This window comes from Hyla sarda, chromosome 3 (genome assembly GCF_029499605.1).
Source record: "Hyla sarda isolate aHylSar1 chromosome 3, aHylSar1.hap1, whole genome shotgun sequence".
In the NCBI taxonomy this organism is placed as follows: Eukaryota; Metazoa; Chordata; class Amphibia; order Anura; family Hylidae; genus Hyla; species Hyla sarda.
In genome coordinates this window covers 199,658,272-199,680,386 of record NC_079191.1, presented here as the reverse complement: position 1 = coordinate 199,680,386, position 22,115 = coordinate 199,658,272, and the positions used below count along the sequence as shown (strand labels likewise).

General features: G+C 48.1%; 1 protein-coding gene across 1 annotated transcript in view; it reads left to right on the top strand.

The window, feature by feature from the left end:
* Window positions 1–22,115, top strand: part of COL9A1 (collagen type IX alpha 1 chain) — a 187,484-nt gene that overhangs the window by 4,783 nt on the left and 160,586 nt on the right. The window contains exon 5 of the mRNA XM_056563580.1: window positions 12,566–12,962. Within this exon, the coding sequence (XP_056419555.1) occupies window positions 12,566–12,962 (397 nt within the window). The remainder of the gene's footprint in view (window positions 1–12,565; window positions 12,963–22,115) is intronic.

The following is a 22,115-nucleotide window of genomic DNA, read 5'->3' as shown; positions in this document are numbered from 1 at the left end:
ATCTTTTCTACCTGAAGACTGCCATACACATTAGAAAAAATGCGCTGAACCTGCTCATTTTGGTGGAACCAACCTACTCTCAGAAGGATCTGGCATGTTTAATTTAAACTTCTTCATCCTTTTGTCCTAGGAGAGATTGGCTGTCAGAGAAGTCTGGCAATAGCTTACTCTATTCTCTCCATTCAGAACACATGATCACTGGGCAAAATTGAACATTCATGTGTATAGAGAGATCAGGAGAGATAGCTGTTGACCAAACCAATGTTCATGGTATATGTGTATACCTGCTAAGTGAATTTAGTGTTACAGACTGTAATAAAGAAGCTATAGCAGGACAGAATATTTTGGGAGATTTATCAAAACCTGTGGAGAGGCAAAGTTACCAAGTTGCCCATAGAAACCAATCAGCTTGCTTCTTTCATTTTTCAGAGGTCTTGTTAAGAATGTAAGAAGTGATCTGATTGGTTGCTATGGGCAACTTTGCCTCTCCACAGGTTTTGATAAATCTCCCCCATTATGTTTATTTACCTCATCCTGGCCAGTAAATATTCAGCCAATCAGACATCCTCATACATAACTATGTAAGTTTATGGGGCGTGGCTTGGGCCTTGGTATGAGTGGTCGCACGGAGTGAGTGCTCCCGCCTAGAGCCTGCTGAATTTCCATCCTGACTACCCTGAATACCCATCCTGACCTCCCACTCTGAATCTCTACCCCAGCATGCACTAACTGACACCTCGGAGCTGGAATCAGATGTCCCCCAGTTGACTCTACGGGAGGTTAGTGAGATGCTGCTTACTGCTATACAGACCAGCAGCACGTCCCTCATGGGCAAGATGGAAGAGGTGCGGGTGGATGTAGGGTTCCTGCGGCAGGACATGCATAATCTTAGAGACCGGGTGACCGAGGCAGAGCAGCGGGTCTCCATGCTGGAGGACACCATGGGCCCAATCCCGGACTCTATTGCCTTACGTACTCAGGTGGAGAAGACAAAGTAGAAAAATGATGATTTAGAGAACCAACTTCAGGATTATAGGCATGACTGAAAGTGCAGAGGGGCAAAACCCGAGCGAATTTGTAGAGAGCTGGCTCAAAGACCTGTTCCCTGATGTGCACTTTTCGACTGCATTTGCAGTGGAGAGGGTGCACCAGGTCCCAGCTAAGAAGCCCATCCCGGGCTCTCTACCACGGCCACTGTTAGCTAGGCTCCTGAACTGTAATGACCGTGATCTGGTCTTGCGCTCTACCTGAAAATGCACAGGTATCTATATTCCCGAACTTCTCATCTGACCTGCAACACTGCAGAGCCCCGTTTGCTGCGGTCAAAGGCCGCCTGCGCAACAAAGGAATAGCATACTCCATGGCTTATCCTGCTAGATTGCGAGTGGTGGATGGAGACAGAGCTCTGTTTTCTCTACACCTCTGGTGACTGCATGGTCTCTTGCCATACCTACCTGCTGTGGCTTTGACTACTCCTGCTAACCCGGGACTGTGTGCTACAATGCTGTGGCTTTGAATACTCCCGCTCATCTGGGACTGTTTGTTACAACGCTATGGCTTTGACTGCTCTTGCTAATTCGGGACTGTGTGCTCCATCACTGTTGCTTAGTGACTTACTCTTGGCGTGGTCACATGTGCTGTTGCTGAAGATCCCTGGCTTCACTTTCTTTACAGCTGGACGCTGACTACCTCTCCTGCTGTGCTATTGTGCACACTGCTTGGTTGGGATCACTCCCTTATTCTCCTGACTTCTGCCCTCGGTCCCTTTCCTACCATATTATTGTCCCTTCTTCTCTTTGCTTTGCCCGTCGGAATATCCTCCCTCCCCTCTGCTTCTTCCTTCCCTCTCTCCTGCTCTTCCTCTTCTTCCCTCTGCATCCTTTTTCTTGTCTCTGGTCTCTCCCTTCTCTTCTTTTCCTCCTCTTCTCATATTTTCTCCCTTGCACCTCCTGCCTTTTACCTCCCTCTTTCTCTTTCCTCTCCCTTCCTTCCTCTTCCCCTCTTTTTCCCTTATGTTCCTCCTCTTCTTCTTCCCTCTTCCTCCCATTTTCCCCTGTCCTCTCCCTTTTTAATTTCTTTCTCTTCTGGTTTCCTATTACTCTCCTTGGCCCTTCTCCTCTCCTTTTTGTCTCTGAGAAGCACGTTCTTACGTGTCAATGCAAGCTCTCCCCACTAGATGGGGCCATAACCACAGGGAAACTTCCTCTGTATGCTGTTCTTCTCAGTATGTTTGTTGTTTGTTTGTTTGTTCTTTCCTTTTGTTACCTGGTCGGTGCTCTGGTCAGTGGGTCCTACCCAATCTATACCCACATTATTTTTTGTTACCCATGATGCTCTGTGTCACGGCCCTTAATGTTCACTCTTTCTGCCTATGCTGTTACTTTATGTTACTCCTTTATGACTGTGTAGGATTATGGCGTCTTGAAAGGTACTTTCATGGAATGTGAGGGGGGCTGGGGTCACCTAAAAAGAGATTGTTAGTTTTTACACAAATATGTAAACTTAACCCTCAGATTATTGCCCTTCAGCAGACTCATATGACACCAGATAGAGTTCATTTACTTATTCGCCTCTGGGTACAGTGGTCGCAGCAAACATTCCACACCTCCTTTTCCCGGGGGGGCATCTGTTCTTGTGCGTAGGTCTGTAAAATGGGAGCCCACCCTTGTCCGTAAAGACCCGCACGGGATATGTCTGTCTTTTTGTACATGTACCCCCATCTGCTACTCTTGGCATTGTACAAAAGGCGATTGCTTTTTCTGCTGGCTGCCCCAATGCCTCCACTCTGTGTATTGGCGATTTTAACCCCTTGACGACGAAGGGCATAAATGTACGTCCTAGTGACGTGGTACTTAATGCACCAGGACGTACATTTACGTCCTAAGCATAACCGCGGGCATCGGAGCGATGCCCGGATCATGCGCGGCAGGTCCTGGCTGTTGATCACAGCCAGGGACCCACCGGTAATGGCGGACACCCGCGATCCCGCGGATGTCCGCCATTAACCCCTCAGATGCCGTGATCAATACAGATCACGGCATCTGCAGCATCACGGTCACTTAAATGGATGATCGCATCGCCCGCAGCGCTGCCGCGGTGATCTGATCACCCAGCACGGCAGACGGAGGTCCCCTCACCTGCCTACGCTGCCTTCCGGGAGTCTTCTGCTCTGATCTGCCTTCCCGCAGACCAGAGCAGAAGATGAGCGATAACCCTGATCAGTGCTATGTCCTATACATAGCGCTGAACAGGATTAGCAATCGAACGATTGCTATAAATAGTCCCCTATGGGGACTATTAAAGTGTAAGAATAAAAGTAAAAAAAAGTAAAAAAAATAAAGTAAAAAAAATGTGAAAAATCCCCTCCCCCAATAAAAACGTAAATTGTCCCATTTTCCCTATTTCACCCCCAAAAAGTGTTAAAAAATATTTTATATACATATTTGGTATCGCCGCATGCATAAATATTTGAACTATTAAAATAAAATGTTAATGATACCGTATGGGGAACGGCGTGAACTTAAAAAAAAAAAAAATACTTCTGTTTTTTTATAACATTTTCCCCAAAAAATTTATAAAAAATGTATTAAAAGTTTTATATAAGCAAATATGGTATCAATAAAAAGTACAGATCCCAGTGTAAAAAATGAGCCCTCATACCTCCCCTTATACGGAAAAATGAAAAAGTTATGGGTCTTCAAAACAGGGGGATTTTAAATGTACTAATTTGGTTAAAAAGTTTGTGATTTTTTTTAAGAACAACAGTAATAGAAAAGTAGGTTATCATGGGTATCATTTTAATCGTATTGACCCAAAGAATAAATAACACATGTCATTTTAACCGTAAATTGTATGGCGTGAAAACGAAACCTTCTAAAATTGGCAAAATTGTGGTTTTCTTTTTAATTTCCCCACACAAATAGTATTTTTTTGGTTGCGCCATACATTTTATGGTAAAGTGAGTGATGGCATTACAACGGACAACTGGTCGCATAAAAAACAAGCCCTCATTCTAGTCTGTGGATGAAAATATAAAAGATTTATGATTTTTTAAGGCGAGGAGGAAAAATCGAAAACGTAAAAATAAAATTGTCGGCGTCCTTAAGGCCCAAATGGGCTGCGTCCTTTAGGGGTTAATTTGGTACCCGACCTGATGTTGAATAGACATAACCCTCGGGGACTCCCCAGGTATCGGGGTTTAGGGCCTCACTCGACCCCGCTCTCCTAATTTTTGGAGGGGGTGGGGAGGCTTGATGCGTTCTGACTTTGCCCTGGATCCGTGTATACTCCTGCTTTACTATTGGTAGGAATGCCCTCTCAAGCATTGACTTGATCTTTTGAAATGCTATCTGTTATTCCCAGATGGATTCTGTAACTTATGAGCCCCGCGCCATATCGGATCACTCCCCCTTGTGTGTTTCTCTCCTCATGTCTAGCTCCTCGGGCCCTAGGAGGTGGAAAATTCACCCATTTTGTTTGGAGCTCATTGGGGAGAATGATAGGATCCCAGACCAACTTCAAGTATTTTTGCAACATAACTCGCTTCAGGGTTCGTCTGATATGATATGGGAGACTAAGAAGGCGTTCCTTTGGGGGTGTCTTCACTCTACAATCTCCTTTATTAAGAAGGACACTTCTAGGCAGGAGATGGAACTGGCTGGCAAGTGTTCGGAGCTGGAGGCAGCGTATATCTCGGACCCTTCCGAGACTAATAAGAAGACGTGGCTCTCTATGGGCCACTTATACATGGTTTACTTGAATGAGAAAATGAATAGGAAATTATTCTTTATGAAGCAATTTTACTTTGAACATGGGAATCTATCTGGCAATTTGTTAGCGCACTTGGTTCGGCAGCATACTGCTGCACCTCCTATCCTTAACTCCTTGGGGACAGAGCCCATCATAACCCTAAGGACGGGAGCATTTTTTGCAATTCTGACCACTGTCACTTTAAGCAATAATAACTCTGGGATGCTTTTACTGTTCATTCTTATTCCGAGATTGTTTTTTTGTGACATATTCTACTTTATGTTAGTGGTAAATTTTTGTCAATACTTGCATAATTTCTTTGTGAAAAATTCTAAAATTTTATGAAAAAATAGAAAATTTAGAATTTTTCTATCTTTGAAGCTCTCTGCTTGTAAGGAAAATGAATATTCCATATAAATTATATATTGATTCACAAATACAATATGTCTACTTTATGTTTCCATCATAAAGTTGACGAGTTTTTACTTTTGGAAGACATCAGAGGGCTTCAAAGTTCAGAAGCAATTTTCCAATTTTTCACAAAATTTTCAAAATCTGAATTTTTCAGGGACCAGTTCACTTTTGAAGTGGATTTGAAGGGCCTTCATATTAGAAATACCCCACAAATGACCCCATAATAAAAACTGCACCCCTAAAAGTATTCAAAATGACATTCAGTCAGTGTTTTAACCCTTTAAGTGTTTCACAGGAATAGCAGCAAAGTGAAGGAGAAAATTCGAAATCTTCATTTTTTACACTCGCATGTTCTTGTAGACCCAGTTTTTGAAATTTTACAAGGGGTAATAGGAGAAAAAGCTCCCCAAAATTTGTAACCTAATTTCTCTCGAGTAAGGAAATACCTCATATGTGTATGTCAAGTGTTCGGCGGGTGCAGTAGAGGGCTCAGAAGGGAAGGAGCGACAATGGGATTTTGGAGAGTGAATTTTGCTGAAATGGTTTTTGGGGGCATGTCACATTTAGGAAGCCCCTATGGTGCCAAAACAGCAAAGAAAACACATGGCATACTATTTTGGAAACTACACCCCTCAAGGCACGTAACAAGGGGTCCGGTGAGCCTTGACACCCCACAGGTGTTTGACGATTTTTCGTTAAATTCGGATGTGTAAATGAAAACATTTTTTTTCACTAAAGTGCAGTTTTTTCCCCAAATTTACCATTTCTACAAAGGGTAATGGGAGAAAAATCCCCCCCAAAATTTGTAACGCAATTTCTCCCGAGTATGGAGATACCCCATGTGTGGCCCAAAACTGTTGCCTTGAAATACGACAGGGCTCTGAAATGAGAGAGCGCCATGCGCATTTGAGGCCTGAATAAGGAATTTGCAACAGTGGTGGACCCGGTTACAAGGGTGGGGCTTGTCTCCACCAAAACCCTACAGCAGTGTTTCCCAAACAGGGTGCCTCCAGCTGTTGCAAGACTCCCAGCCTGCCAGGACAGTCTATGGCTGTCCGGCAACACTGGGAGTTGTGGTTTTGCAACAGCTGGAGGCGCCGTTTAGGAAACACTGCCGTATGAGATGTTTTTCATTTTTATTTGGGGGGGGGAGGGGGGGGCGATGTGTAAGGGGGTGTATATGTAGTGTTTTACTTTTTATTATTTGTTAGTGTAGTGTTTTTAGGGTACATTCACACAGGCAGGGGAAACCCACTGTAAACCCGCCCGTGTGAATGTACAACCTTCAGCTGTGGCAAAATGACAACTCCCAGACAGACCGTACATGCTGGGAGTTGTCGTTTTACAACAACTGTAGGCACACTGGTGGGGAACCACTGAGTTAGAAAACAGACTCTAGCTCAGTGATTCCAGCCCATGAGCCTCCAGCTGTTGCAAGACTACAACTCCCAGAATGTATGGTCTGTCAGTGCACTCTGGGAGTTGTAGTTTTGCAACAGCTGGAGGCACACGGGTTGGAATCACTGAGTTAGGAAACAGACTCTCGCTCAGTGTTTCCCAACCAGTGTGCCTACAGCTGTTGCAAAACTACAATTCCCAGCATGGCCAGACAGTCAGGGCATGCTAGGAGTTGTAGTTATGCAACAACTGGGGAAGAACAGTTTGGAGACCGCTAAGTAGTGGTCTCCAAACTGTAGCCCTCCAGATGTTGCAAAACTACAACTCCAAGCATGCCTAGACTGTCCAGGCATGCTTGGAGTTGTAGTTCTGCAACATCTGAAGGGCCAGATATTGCAGAACTACACGCCCAGCATCCCTGACTGTTTGGCCATGCTGGGAATTGTAGTTTTGCAACATCTGGAGGGCTACAGTTTGGAGACCACCATATAGTGGTCTCCAAACTGTGCCACTTCAGATGTTGCAAAACTACAACTCCCAGCATGCCCAGACAGTCAGTGCATGCTGAAAGTTGTAGTTTTGCAACATCTGCAGGACCACAGTTTAGAGACCACTACACAGTGGTCTCCAAACTGTGACCCTCCAGATGTTGCAAAACTACAACTCCCAGCATGCCCAGACAGCCTCTGGCTGTGTGGGCATGCTGGGAGTTGTAGTTTTGCAGCTTTTAGAAGGCCACAGTGAAGATCACTTATCGCGATCTTCACTGCAGCCTTCTCTGCCACACTTTCCGGCTGCCGTTCCTCCCGCTCAGCCGCTGGTTCCTGATGCCGCCTCCGAAGGTCCGGGTAAGCCGGACCATGCTCCGTCCTCGCCGCCCGTGTTCCCCCCGCTCTGCACCGACTTCAATCGGTGGGCAGAGCGGGGGGGAAATGAACTCTAACCCCCCGCCCCCCTCCTGCCATTGGTGGTCAGCCTGACCGACCAATGGCAGGGGATAGGAGGGGGTGGCAACACTGCCACCTCGCTCCTATGCTTTAGGCTGGTCAGAGCTGTCTCTGACAGCTCCGATCATGCTTATTTTGCTGGGAGATCGGGTCACCAGTGACCCGATTTGCCCGGATCGCAGCAAATCGCAGGTCTGAATTGACCTGCGATTTGCTGCGAACGCCGACATGGGGGGGTCTCAGGACCCCCTAGGCATTGCCACGGGATGCCTGCTGATAGATATCAGCAGGCATCCCGGTCCGATCACCGCCCGGCGAGCGGCAGTGATCGGAAATACGGAGGGCGTATGAATACGCCCTCCATCCTTAAGTGACGGGACGCGAGGTCGTATGCATATGCCCTACGTCCCCAAGGAGTTAAGATTAGAGCTTTAGATGGCTCCTTGCTGGTTAACAGCTCTGACATTGCCAGCCGGTTCTTCTCCTTTTATGCTGACTTATATAAGGCTAAGGTGAGTTATAACCCTACTCAATTACATGCCTACCTGGACGCCATTAATTTTCCCACCCTCTGCTGAGCATCGTGATTTTCTAGATTCTCCCCTTACCTTGCTTGAACTACAATATGCGGTTTCTGACAAGGCCAAAGGTAGATCTCCTAGACCTGGTCTCCCTCTAGAGGTATACCTTCGGTACTTTGAAACGCTCCTGCTGGCACTCCTAGATATGTATACAGTGGCATTTAGGGAGGTGGCTTTTCCCCCTACCTTGTACAATGCTACTACTACTGTAGATTTTTTTTAAAGCCGGATAAGGACCCTACAGATTGTGGCTCCTATCGCCCTATCTTTTTACTAAACTTGGATTATAAACTTATTGCTAAAGTGCTGGCCAATCGCCTGAATAAAGTTATTCTATCCATCATTCACCCGGACCAGTCCGGTTTTATGCCCAGCAAATCGACTTCGGGTAACATCAGAAGGACGCAGGTGGCTGTCCAGGTGGGAGTGGCTTATGATGGGGACTGGGCCATGGCAGCACTTGATGTGGCCAAGGCTTTCGACTCAATTGAGAGGGGATACCTCTCTAAGGTTCTTGCTAGGTTCAGTTTTCCTGCAAATTTCAGATGCTGGGTCTCTATACTGTACGAGAACCCTATGGCTCAGGTCCTAGTTAATGGTATCTGCTCTCAATCATTTACCTTGGGCCAGGGTACGCAACAGGGGTGCCCGCTGTCCCACTTCTTTTTGCGGTGGTGGTGGAGCCTGTGGCGCTGCTAATTAGACATGATACCTTCTATATGGGTATGTCCCTTGGGGGTCGGTAGGAACATATTGGCCTTTATGCGGACTACATGGTGCTCTTTACATCCCGCCCCACTGTGATGCTCCCATACTCCATACAGTTACCTGATAGATTCCGTATATTTTCTGGACTTTGCATTAATTGGTCCATGTCTGCGTTCATGCCCCTTCTAGATTCATATAGGGCATAGGTGATGTGTGGTCTGCCGGTGGTCTCCACGTTTAAATACCTAGGCGTTCACATTAATAAGGACTACTCCCGTGATCTACCCACTAATGTTATGCCATTGCTGCCTCATATACGGGACAAATTCCGCCTGTGGGGATCTCTCCTTTAGCTGTAGCAGGATGTATTAACCTGATTGAATTGCATATTGGAACATACTGCTGTTCCTGTCCCTAAGTACTTTTTTACTACCTTGCATTCTTTATTTACCCCCTTTATTTGGGGCCCTAATAGACACAAAATTAAACTGTTTACACTCCAGCGTCCGAAGTTGGCGGCAGGGGCAGCTCTGCCGGATGTTCATGTATACTATTTAGCTGGCATATTCCGATATTTATGACACTGGGTAATTCTAGATCATATGCCTGGAGCGGAGTATACTCTTGCTAGATATGCCAACTCCCCTCTCTTCATTCCTTATTGGAAGGTCCTCCCGCAGGAGATTTGCTCCCTCTACATAAACAAACTGGCTATTCAGATTCACTTGTTCACTGATGTCCCGTCGGACCTGCCCTTATGGCATAATCCTCATCTCTCCCAGTTAGTTAGTTCCCCGGATTCTGAATTCTGGTCATGGTGGGGTGTGACTATGCTGGAGCATCTATTTGAGGATGATGTGTTACGCTCCTTTCTTCAACATCAAACTGTTTTTGGTGTACCTAGAGAGGCATTTTATAAATTCCTTCAACTATGCCATGCCGTGAACCTCCCATCTCCTCCTACCCTCTTATTGAGGTGTTACAGTCACAGGGTCCTAGGGGTCCGGTGTCCTGTACACTCACTTCATCCAAGCCAAGATTTCACTGTCTCCTCTCCCTGCTTAATGGCACTGGAGGTCCCACATCCCTTCTATGACTACTGAGAACTGGGAGGACCTGCAGTCTTCCCACTTGTTGGTTTCTCCAACTGCCAAGAACAAACGAATTCAATTGCATATCATCCATTATTGCTACATTATTCTGCTTCATCTGTGTCAGATGGAGCATGCGTCACAGGGCAGATTTTTGGCACCTTATATAGGACTGCTCCTATGTGGTGTCCTTTTGGGGGGAGTCTTATGTTTACTAAATTCTATAGTGGCCCCTTCTATTCCGACTGACCCCCTGATCTGTTTGTTTGGATGAAGAGGTATGGCAACATCATGTCCGTACCTTCCTTAGGGAATCTTTGTTTTTAGCTAAAGGTGACTGCACTACGTTGGATGGATCCCAGGCCCCCTACATGCTCCAAATGGAGGAAATTGGTGAACTCTACTATCCCATTCTCTAAGGTGTTGTATAAACACAGGAAATGTCCAGCTAAATTTGAGAAAGTGTGGGGTCCCTGGTGCTCCCTAGCCTCCATTCGTGGCCTGACTGACCATTAGTTGCCTCAAGACAGTACCTAATTTGTGTATACTTACTATGTCTACCTTGCTATATTGTAAGATCTCTCAGCGGCAGCAGCTTAATGTTTCCTCGATTCGTGCATAATCTTTAATTTATCGGTATACTCTCGCCTAGTGCCTTAAGAGAATAAAGGACCTATGTTTATGTTTTTGACTTTATGGCATCTGCGGGTGCTTGTTCTGTTTACAATTGTTAATCAGCTAGCTCACTTATGTTAGTCTTTACCACTGTTAGTTGGTTAGGCATTATGTACTTTATACTATGTCATCCCTGGATTTTGTATGCTCTTTCCTACCTTTTTCTTCTGTATTGCAGATATTTTTTTGTTTTTTTTAATAAAAAGAATTTTTAAAAAATATGTAAGTTTATGCAGTGTAGCAGCTGTACATGCTGCGGTCTATTTGGCTGTATTATCACTGTGTGTGAGGATAACTGAGCATGCCTGACCAGAAGAGGAAACTGCTTACAGGACTTATCCTAGGGCAACAAGCAAAATGCAAAGGCATCCAGCCTATATTGTTAGGATGGCCTCTTAAAAATGAGTTCTGGTAATTACTTGTATTCACAAATATGTTTAACTAGCTGAGTACCCGGCGTTGCCCGGTTTTTCCTTCCTAATCCTTGTTGGGGAGGACAATAAACAAAGGAGGAAGCTTTTGACTTCATATCCCGTCCTCATATATTGTTGTCATATCCCGACCTCCTATCCCGTCATCTTATCCCGACCTCCTATCCCGACCTCCTATCCCGACCTCCTATCCCGTCCTCCTTTCCCGTCCTCCTATCTCGACCTCCTTTCCCGTCCTCCTACCCTGTCCATCTATCCCGTCCATCTATCCTGTCCTCCTTTCCCGTCCTCCTTTCCCATCCTCCTATCCTGTCCTCCTATCCTGTCCTCCTTTCCCGTCCTCCTTTCCCGTCCTCCTTTCCCGTCCTCCTTTCCCTTCCTCCTTTCCCATCCTCATATCTCAACCTCCTTTCCCGTCCTCCTTTTCCGTCATCTTATCCCGTCCTCCTATCCAGTCCTCCTATCCCATCCTCCTTTCCTGTCCTCCTATCCCGTCCATCTATCCCGTCCTCCTTTCCTGTCCTCCTTTCCCTTCCTCCTATCCCATCCTCCTATCCCGTCCTCCTTTCCCGTCCTCCTTTCCCGTCCTCATATCTCAACCTCCTTTCCCGTCCTCCTATCCAGTCCTCCTATCCCATCCTCCTTTCCCGTCCTCCTATCCCGTCCTCCTATCCCGTCCTCCTTTCCCGTCCTCCTATCCCGTCCTCCTATCCCGTCCTCCTATACCGTCCTCCTATCGCGTCCTCCTATCCCAACCTCATATCCCGACCTCCTATCCCGGTCCTCCTATCCCGGTCCTCCTATCACATCCTCCTATCCCGTCCTCCTATCCCGACCCGTAATATGTGTACCAGTTATTGAAATATCTCCAGCTGTACGGAAGTTATGTGGGAACATACATTTCCCATTGATTTGCATGGGACTTTAAACAAAGACCCTGACCCTCACAAATGGGGGTAGTTAAGGGTTAAATTAACTATCCTATATTTTAAGTGGACATATAAGTAACATGTGACCAAGTATTATCGAAATATCTCAAGCCGTTTGGGAGTTATGCAGTAACATATATTTCCCATTGACTTGTATGGGACTTTAAACATAAACCCCGCCCCTATTAAATGGGGGGGGGGGGGAGTAAGGGTTAAATCACCTATCCTATGTTTGTTGTTGACATATAAGTAACATGTGTGCCAAGTTTCATGTAAATATCTTTAGCCGTTTGGATGTGATGCTGGAACATACATACATACACACGTTGAGTTTTCCATATATATATATATATATATATATATATATATATATATATATATATATATATATATAGAGAGAGAGATTTTACATAATGCATCAGTTTAGACCTATTTACGTTTGTAGTAAACCCCCTTCTATTTTTTATTTGAATTCTATAGTAAGATGTTTATTTATGAGAATGCATTTACAATGTTTAGGACTCATTTCCTGTATTGTTTTACATATTCATAAGTATGATGAAATGAAGAAGGTATTTTATTAATTGGTTATTTCAGCTTTAAATAGCTTACAATGTACCTATTATCATGGTATTCTTATAGGCACATCTATGGCAGTGGGCTACCAGAGGAATATTCCTTCATGTTTACTTTCCGGATGAAGGACAGCACCAAAAACAAATACTGGAGTATCTGGCAAATTGTAGACTCGGAGGGAAAGCAGCAAGCAGCTATCAATTTTAATGGTCCTAAGAAAGCCCTTGAGTTCTCTTACAAGGGAGCAGATGGGAAATTGAACACTCTCACGTTTGCCCGTCTCCCCTTCCTGTTTGATACTAATTTCCATAAAGTTCTTTTTAGTGTGCAAAAGGATAAAATCACACTTTATATTGATTGCATCAAAGTGGATTCATTCAAGCTGGTTCCAAGAGGCAAAGTTAGTCTGGATGGCTACACTATCATAGGAAAGCTGAAAAGTAACAATGAAGTATCTGTGCCGGTAAGTGCATCTTTTTAATAGAAGATCTGACACTGTCATGCATTGATTTGTATTATAAAATGTAATTATGTATTAATGTTATTATGTATTAATGATATCTAAACTCAACATTTTCGAATTTGGCTGAAACATGTTTAATGTGTATGGGATCTTTAGTTTGGATATGCCTATGTACTAACTACTCCAGTGTATAACTATGGAATAGAAATTAGATATTACGCGAAAGAAAAAGCAGTCATTAGGTATTATTGATTGATTTTACTACATTTTGAATCTTAAGGTGGCTTGTCCTCAGTGCACAGAGCCCTGCTTGTCCTCAGTGCACAGAGCCCTGCTTGTCCTCAGTGCACAGAGCCCTGCTTGTCCTCCGTGCACAGAGCCCTGCTTGTCCACAGTATACAGAGCCCTGCTTGTCCTCAGTGTACAGAGCCCTGCTTGTCCTCAGTGCACAGAGCCCCGCTTGTCCTCAGTGTACAGAGCCCTGCTTGTCCTCAGTGTACAGAGCCCTGCTTGTCCTCAGTGTACAGATCCCTGCTTGTCCTCAGTGTACAGAGCCCTGCTTGTCCTTAGTGTACAGAGCCCTGCTTGTCCTCAGTGTACAGAGCCCTGCTTGTCCTTAGTGCACAGAGCCTTGCTTGTCCTCAGTCTTGTCCTCAGTGTACATAGCTTGTCCTCAGTGTACAGAGCCCTGCTTGTTCTCAGTGTACAGAGCCCTGCATGTCCTCACTGCACAGATCCCTGCTTGTCATCAGTGCACAAAACCCTGCTTGTCCTCAGTGCACAGAGCCCTGCTTGTCTTCAGTGTACAGAGCCCCGCTTGTCTTCAGTGTACAGAGCCCTGCTTGTCCTCAATGCACAGAGCCCTGCTTGTCCTCAGTGCACAGAGCCCTGCTTGTCCTCAGTGTACAGAGCCCTGCATGTCCTCACTGCACAGATCCCTGCTTGTCATCAGTGCACAAAGCCCTGCTTGTCCTCACTGCACAGAGCCCTGCTTGTTCTCAGTGTACAGAGCCCTGCATGTCCTCACTGCACAGATCCCTGCTTGTCATCAGTGCACAAAACCCTGCTTGTCCTCAGTGCACAGAGCCCTGCTTGTCTTCAGTGTACAGAGCCCCGCTTGTCTTCAGTGTACAGAGCCCTGCTTGTCCTCAATGCACAGAGCCCTGCTTGTCCTCAGTGCACAGAGCCCTGCTTGTCCTCAGTGTACAGAGCCCTGCATGTCCTCACTGCACAGATCCCTGCTTGTCATCAGTGCACAAAGCCCTGCTTGTCCTCACTGCACAGAGCCCTGCTTGACCTTAGTGCACAGAGCCCCGCTTGTCCTCAGTGTACAGAGCCCCGCTTGTCTTCAGTGTACAGAGCCCTGCTTGTCCTCAGTGTACAGAGCCCTGCTTGTCCTCAGTGCACAGAGCCCTGCTTGTCCTCAGTGTACAGAGTGAGCCCTGCTTGTCCTCAGTGCACAGAGCCCTGCTTGTCCTCAGTGCACAGAGCCCTGCTTGTCCTCCGTGTACAGATCCCTTCTTGTCCTCAGTGTACAGAGCTCTGCTTGTCCTTAGTGGAGAGAGCCCTGCTTGTCCTCAATGCACAGAGCCTTGCTTGTCCTCAGTGCACAGAGCCCTGCTTGTCCTCAGTGTACAGAGCCCTACTTGTCCTCAGTGCACAGAGCCATGCTTGTCCTCCGTGTACAGAGCCCTGCTTGTCTTCAGTGTTCAGAGTCCTGATTGTCCTCAGTGTACAGAGCCCTGTTTGTCCTCAGTGTACAGAGCCCTGTTTGTCCTCAGTGTACAGAGCCCTGCTTGTCCTCAGTGTGCAGAGCCCTACTTGTCCTCAGTGCACAGAGCCATGCTTGTCCTCCGTGTACAGAGCCCTGCTTGTCTTCAGTGTTCAGAGCTCTGCTTGTCCTCAATATACAGAGCCATGTTTGTCCTTAGTGTACAGAGCCCTGCTTGTCCTCAGGGTACAGAGCCTTGCTTGTCCTCAGTGCACAGAGCCCTGCTTGTCCTCCGTGTACAGAGCCCTGCTTGTCTTCAGTGTACAGAGCCCTGCTTGTCCTCAGTGTACAGAGCCCTACTTGTCCTCAGTGTACAGAGTCCTGCTTGTCCTCAGTGTACAGAGCCCTACTTGTCCTCAGTGCACAGAGCCTTGCTTGTCCTCTGTGTACAGAGCCCTGCTTGTCTTCAGTGTTCAGAGTCCTGCTTGTCCTCAGTGTACAGAGCCCTGTTTGTCCTCAGTGTACAGAGCCCTGTTTGTCCTCAGTGTACAGAGCCCTGCTTGTCCTCAGTGTACAGAGCCCTACTTTTCCTCAGTGCACAGAGCCATGCTTGTCCTCCGTGTACAGAGCCCTGCTTGTCTTCAGTGTTGAGAGCCCTGCTTGTCCTCAATATACAGAGCCCTGTTTGTCCTCAGTGTACAGAGCCCTGCTTGTTCTCAGTGTACAGAGCCCTGCTTGTCCTCAGGGTACAGAGCCCCAGTGGTCCTCCCAGCACAGAGCCCTTTTTGTCCTCACTGCACAGAGCCCTGCTTGTCCTCACTGCACAGATCCCTGCTTGTCATCAGTGCACAAAACCCTGCTTGTCCTCACTGCACAGAGCCCTGCTTGACCTTAGTGCACAGAGCCCCGCTTGTCCTCAGTGTACAGAGCCCCGCTTGTCTTCAGTGTACAGAGCCCTGCTTGTCCTCAGTGCACAGAGTCCTGCTTGTCCTCAGTGCACAGAGCCCTGCTTTTCTTCAGTGTACAGAGCCCTGCTTGTCCTCAGTGCACAGAGCCCTGCTTGTCCTCAATGCACAGAGCCCTGCTTGTCCTCAGTGCACAGAGCCCTGCTTGTCCTCAGTGTACAGAGCCCTGCATGTCCTCACTGCACAGATCCCTGCTTGTCATCAGTGCACAAAGGCCTGCTTGTCCTCAGTGCACAGAGCCCTGCTTGTCCTCAGTGTACAGAGCCCTACTTGTCCTCAGTGCACAGAGCCATGCTTGTCCTCCGTGTACAGAGCCCTGCTTGTCTTCAGTGTTCAGAGTCCTGCTTGTCCTCAGTGTACAGAGCCCTGTTTGTCCTCAGTGTACAGAGCCCTGTTTGTCCTCAGTGTACAGAGCCCTGCTTGTCCTCAGTGTGCAGAGCCCTACTTGTCCTCAGTGCACAGAGCCATGCTTGTCCTCCGTGTACAGAGCCCTGCTTGTCTTCAGTGTTCAGAGCTCTGCTTGTCCTCAATATACAGAGCCATGTTTGTCCTTAGTGTACAGAGCCCTGCTTGTCCTCAGGGTACAGAGCCTTGCTTGTCCTCAGTGCACAGAGCCCTGCTTGTCCTTTGTGTACAGAGCCCTGCTTGTCTTCAGTGTACAGAGCCCTGCTTGTCCTCAGTGTACAGAGCCCTACTTGTCCTCAGTGTACAGAGTCCTGCTTGTCCTCAGTGTACAGAGCCCTACTTGTCCTCAGTGCACAGAGCCTTGCTTGTCCTCTGTGTACAGAGCCCTGCTTGTCTTCAGTGTTCAGAGTCCTGCTTGTCCTCAGTGTACAGAGCCCTGTTTGTCCTCAGTGTACAGAGCCCTGCTTGTCCTCAGGGTACAGAGCCTTGCTTGTCCTCAGTGCACAGAGCCCTGCTTGTCCTCAGTGTACAGAGCCCTGCTTGTCCTCAGTGTACAGATCCCTGCTTGTCCTCAGTGTACAGAGCCCTACTTGTCCTCAGTGCACAGAGCCTTGCTTGTCCTCTGTGTACAGAGCCCTGCTTGTCTTCAGTGTTCAGAGTCCTGCCCTGTCCTCAGTGTACAGAGCCCTGTTTGTCCTCAGTGTACAGAGCCCTGTTTGTCCTCAGTGTACAGAGCCCTGCTTGTCCTCAGTGTACAGAGCCCTACTTTTCCTCAGTGCACAGAGCCATGCTTGTCCTCCGTGTACAGAGCCCTGCTTGTCTTCAGTGTTGAGAGCCCTGCTTGTCCTCAATATACAGAGCCCTGTTTGTCCTCAGTATACAGAGCCCTGCTTGTTCTCAGTGTACAGAGCCCTGCTTGTCCTCAGGGTACAGAGCCCCAGTGGTCCTCCCAGCACAGAGCCCTTTTTGTCCTCACTGCACAGATCCCTGCTTGTCATCAGTGCACAAAACCCTGCTTGTCCTCACTGCACAGAGCCCTGCTTGACCTTAGTGCACAGAGCCCCGCTTGTCCTCAGTGTACAGAGCCCCGCTTGTCTTCAGTGTACAGAGCCCTGCTTGTCCTCAGTGCACAGAGTCCTGCTTGTCCTCAGTGCACAGAGCCCTGCTTTTCTTCAGTGTACAGAGCCCTGCTTGTCCTCAGTGCACAGAGCCCTGCTTGTCCTCAATGCACAGAGCCCTGCTTGTCCTCAGTGCACAGAGCCCTGCTTGTCCTCAGTGTACAGAGCCCTGCATGTCCTCACTGCACAGATCCCTGCTTGTCATCAGTGCACAAAGGCCTGCTTGTCCTCACTGCACAGAGCCCTGCTTGACCTTAGTGCACAGAGCCCCGCTTGTCCTCAGTGTACAGAGCCCCGCTTGTCTTCAGTGTACAGAGCCCTGCTTGTCCTCAGTGCACAGAGCCCTGCTTGTCCTCAGTGCACAGAGCCCTGCTTGTCCTCAGTGTACAGAGCCCTGCATGTCCTCACTGCACAGATCCCTGCTTGTCATCAGTGCACAAAGGCCTGCTTGTCCTCACTGCACAGAGCCCTGCTTGACCTTAGTGCACAGAGCCCCGCTTGTCCTCAGTGTACAGAGCCCCGCTTGTCTTCAGTGTACAGAGCCCTGCTTGTCCTCAGTGCACAGAGCCCTGCTTGTCCTCAGTGCACAGAGCCCTGCTTGTCCTCAGTGTACAGAGTGAGCCCTGCTTGTCCTCAGTGCACAGAGCCCTGCTTGTCCTCAGTGCACAGAGCCCTGCTTGTCCTCCGTGTACAGATCCCTTCTTGTCCTCAGTGTACAGAGCTCTGCTTGTCCTTAGTGGAGAGAGCCCTGCTTGTCCTCAATGCACAGAGCCTTGCTTGTCCTCAGTGCACAGAGCCCTGCTTGTCCTCCTTGTACAGAGCCCTGCTTGTCTTCAGTGTACAGAACCCTGCTTGTCCTCAGTGTACAGAGCCCTGCTTGTCCTCAGTGTACAGAGCCCTACTTGTCCTCAGTGTACAGAGCCCTGCTTGTCCTCAGTGTACAGAACCCTACTTTTCCTCAGTGCACAGAGCCATGCTTGTCCTCCGTGTACAGAGCCCTGCTTGTCTTCAGTGTTCAGAGTCCTGCTTGTCCTCAGTGTACAGAGCCCTGTTTGTCCTCAGTGTACAGAGCCCTGTTTGTCCTCAGTGTACAGAGCCCTGCTTGTCCTCAGTGTACAGAGCCCTACTTGTCCTCAGTGCACAGAGCCATGCTTGTCCTCCGTGTACAGAGCCCTGCTTGTCTTCAGTGTTCAGAGCCCTACTTTTCCTCAATATACAGAGCCATGTTTGTCCTCAGTGTACAGAGCCCTGCTTGTTCTCAGTGTACAGAGCCCTGCTTGTCCTCAGGGTACAGAGCCCCACTGGTCCTCCCAGCACAGAGCCCTGTTTGTCCTCACTGCACAGAGCCCTGCTTGTCCTCACTGCACAGATCCCTGCTTGTCATCAGTGCACAAAACCCTGCTTGTCCTCACTGCACAGAGCCCTGCTTGACCTTAGTGCACAGAGCCCCGCTTGTCCTCAGTGTACAGAGCCCCGCTTGTCTTCAGTGTACAGAGCCCTGCTTGTCCTCAGTGCACAGAGTCCTGCTTGTCCTCAGTGCACAGAGCCCTGCTTGTCCTCAGTGCACAGAGCCCTGCTTGTCTTCAGTGTACAAAGCCCCGCTTGTCTTCAGTGTACAGAGCCCTGCTTGTCCTCAATGCACAGAGCCCTGCTTGTCATCAGTGCACAGAGCCCTGCTTGTCCTCAGTGTACAGAGCCCTGCATGTCCTCACTGCACAGATCCCTGCTTGTCATCAGTGCACAAAGCCCTGCTTGTCCTCACTGCACAGAGCCCTGCTTGACCTTAGTGCACAGAGCCCCGCTTGTCCTCAGTGTACAGAGCCCCGCTTGTCTTCAGTGTACAGAGCCCTGCTTGTCCTCAGTGCACAGAGCCCTGCTTGTCCTCAGTGCACAGAGCCCTGCTTGTCCTCAGTGTACAGAGTGAGCGCTGCTTGCCCTCAGTGCACAGAGCCCTGCTTGTCCTCAGTGCACAGAGCCCTGCTTGTCCTCCGTGTACAGATCCCTTCTTGTCCTCAGTGTACAGAGCTCTGCTTGTCCTTAGTGGAGAGAGCCCTGCTTGTCCTCAATGCACAGAGCCTTGCTTGTCCTCAGTGCACAGAGCCCTGCTTGTCCTCCGTGTACAGAGCCCTGCTTGTCCTCCGTGTACAGAGCCCTGCTTGTCTTCAGTGTACAGAGCCCTGCTTGTCCTCAGTGTACAGAGCCCTGCTTGTCCTCAGTGTACAGAGCCCTACTTGTCCTCAGTGTACAGAGCCCTGCTTGTCCTCAGTGTACAGAGCCCAGCTTGTCCTTAGTGCACAGAGCCCTGCTTGTCCCCAGTGTACAGAGCCCTGCTTGTCCTCAGTGTACAGAGCCCTGCTTGTCCTTAGTGCACACAGCCATGCTTGTCCATCCACACTTCCTGTATTTGGACTCCTCACAAATAAATATATATATATATATATATATATATATATTAGTATAATGGTATCTACATTTTATAAAAAGTTTTTGTTAACAACAGATACTCTTTAAAACTTTAAAACGAGGCGGGAGTAGGTCATGACTGAGCTCTTATTTTCCTACCTCCCTGTGTTTCCAATTTCGCTGCTGGAGATGGGTTCCATAGATTTACAGCTGCTATCCAGGCATGCTGGGAGTTGTAGTTTTGCAACAACTGGAAGTCTACAGTTTGGAGACCAAGGTGTGCTAAAGTTGAAATGCTCAACACATTTAAGTTAGACTGGACAATCCCCTGTAGGCGAAGGGTCATCTGGATAAAACCTAAAGAGAAATTGCAGATCAGTAATTCTTTCCTTAGCCATAATAGCTTAAACTGCTCTGATATTTCAACCAGATAAAAGATGCTGTATGCTACAGAGAAAGTTGTGTAGTTCTTTTTAGTCTGACCTCAGTGCTCTCTGCTGTCTGTGTCCAGAACAGAAAAAAATACCTATAGCAAATCTCTCCTGCCTCGGACAGTTCCTGACGTGGACAGAAGTGGCAGCAGAGAGCACTGTGGTCTGACTGAAAGGAACCATACAACTTCCTCTGGAGCATGAGCAAGAATGATATTTCCTACTGTAACTCTATAATATTGGGGTTGTTGTAAGGGTGAATAAACCGTAAAGACTGGTGTCTAGTAAGCGTAAGACTAGTGGAGTCCTGGCAATTTTAGAGTCTTGGCAGTCGACATTTAACCTCTTCAGGACACAGGACATATGGATACGCCCTGCATTCCGAGTCCTTAAGGACACAGGGCGTATCCATACGAAATTCGGGAAATCCGGTCCCCACCGCTAGCCGGTTGGGGACCGGAGCCAGAAGCCTGCTGAAATCGTTCAGCAGGCATCGTGGCATATCACCCAGGGGGGTCATTATGTCCCCCCATGTCGGCCATGGCTGCAGATCGCTGGACAATTCAGCCCAGCGATCTGCGGCGGATTCCGGGTCAATCGGGTCTCCAGTGACCTGGTGACCCGGAATTACAGGCTGTCTCTGACGGCCCCGAACAGCCATAGCCAGCAGGGGTGAGGTGGTGCTGGTGCCACCTCACGATCGCCCTGATTCGTCGGCCGGTTTACCCGCTCCGCCCCTCTTCCGGAGGACAGGATCGGGTGCGGGAAGAGGACCCCGGCAGGATCCCCCGCGTCACTGTTGGGATCGGGGCCCCAGGAGCGGCGGCGGCGGCGGCGAGGGACTGACCTGCAGCGGCGGCATGGATCAGCAGTTGGAGCTGAGTGACAGCCTCCTGCTGTTGCTTAGCAACAGCTCCCAGCATGCAAAAAGGGCATGCTGGGAGCTGTAGTTATGTAACAGCAGGAGGCAGACCACCTAAACTCCCAGCATTTCCTTATAGGCATGCTGGGACTTATAGTTTTGCAACAGCTGGAGGCACATTTTTTCTATGGAAAAGTGTACCTTCAGCTGTTGTATAACTACAATTTCCAGCTTGCACAAACAGCTAAAGTGCATGCTGGGAGTTGTAGTGGTGCATCTGCTGGTTGCATAACTACAACTCCCAGCATGCCCGTTGGCTGTCAGTGACTGCTGAGAGTTGTAGCTTTGAAACAGCTGAAGGCACACTGGTTGTGAAACTCAGAGTTTTTTTTAACCTAACTCAGTGTTTCACCACCGGTGTGCCTCCAGCTGTTGCAAACTACAACTCCCAGCATGCACTGTACATGCTGGGAGTTGTAGTTTTGTAACAGCTGGAGGCACACTGGTTGTGAAACACTGAGTTAGGTCACAAACTCAGTGATACATAACCAGGGTGCCTACAGCTATTGCAAAACTAAAACTCTCAGCATGTACAGTCTGTCAGCGCATGCTGGGAGTTGTAGTTTTGCAACAGCTGGATGTTCCCCCCCCCCAATGTGAACGTACAGGGTACACTCACATAGGCGGAGGTTTACAGTAAGTAATCGGCTGCAAGTTTGAGCTGCGGCAAATTTTCTGCCGCAGCTCAAGCTGCCAGCAAGAAACTACTGTGAACCCCCGCCCGTGTACCCTAAAAACACTACACTACACTAACACAAAATAAAATAAAAAGTAAAAAACACTACATATACACATGCCCCCCTCCCCTCTCCAATAAAAATGAAAAACTTCTGGTACGCCACTGTTTCCAAAACAGAGCCTCCAGCTGTTGCAAAACAACTACTCCCAGTATTACCAGACAGCCACTGACTGTCCAGGCATGTTGGGAGTTTTACAACAGCTGGAGTCACCCTGTTTGGGAATCACTGTCGTAGAATACCCCTATGTCCACCCCTATGCAAGTCCCTAATTTAGGCCTCAAATGAGCATGGCGCTCTCACTTTGGAGCCCTGTCGTTTTTCAAGGCAACAGTTTAGGGTCACATATGGGGTATCACCGTACTCGGGAGAAATTGGGTTACAAATTTTGGGGGCTATATTCTGCTTTTATAAATGTAAAATTTTTGGGAAAACAAGCATTTTAGGTAAAAAAAATATAT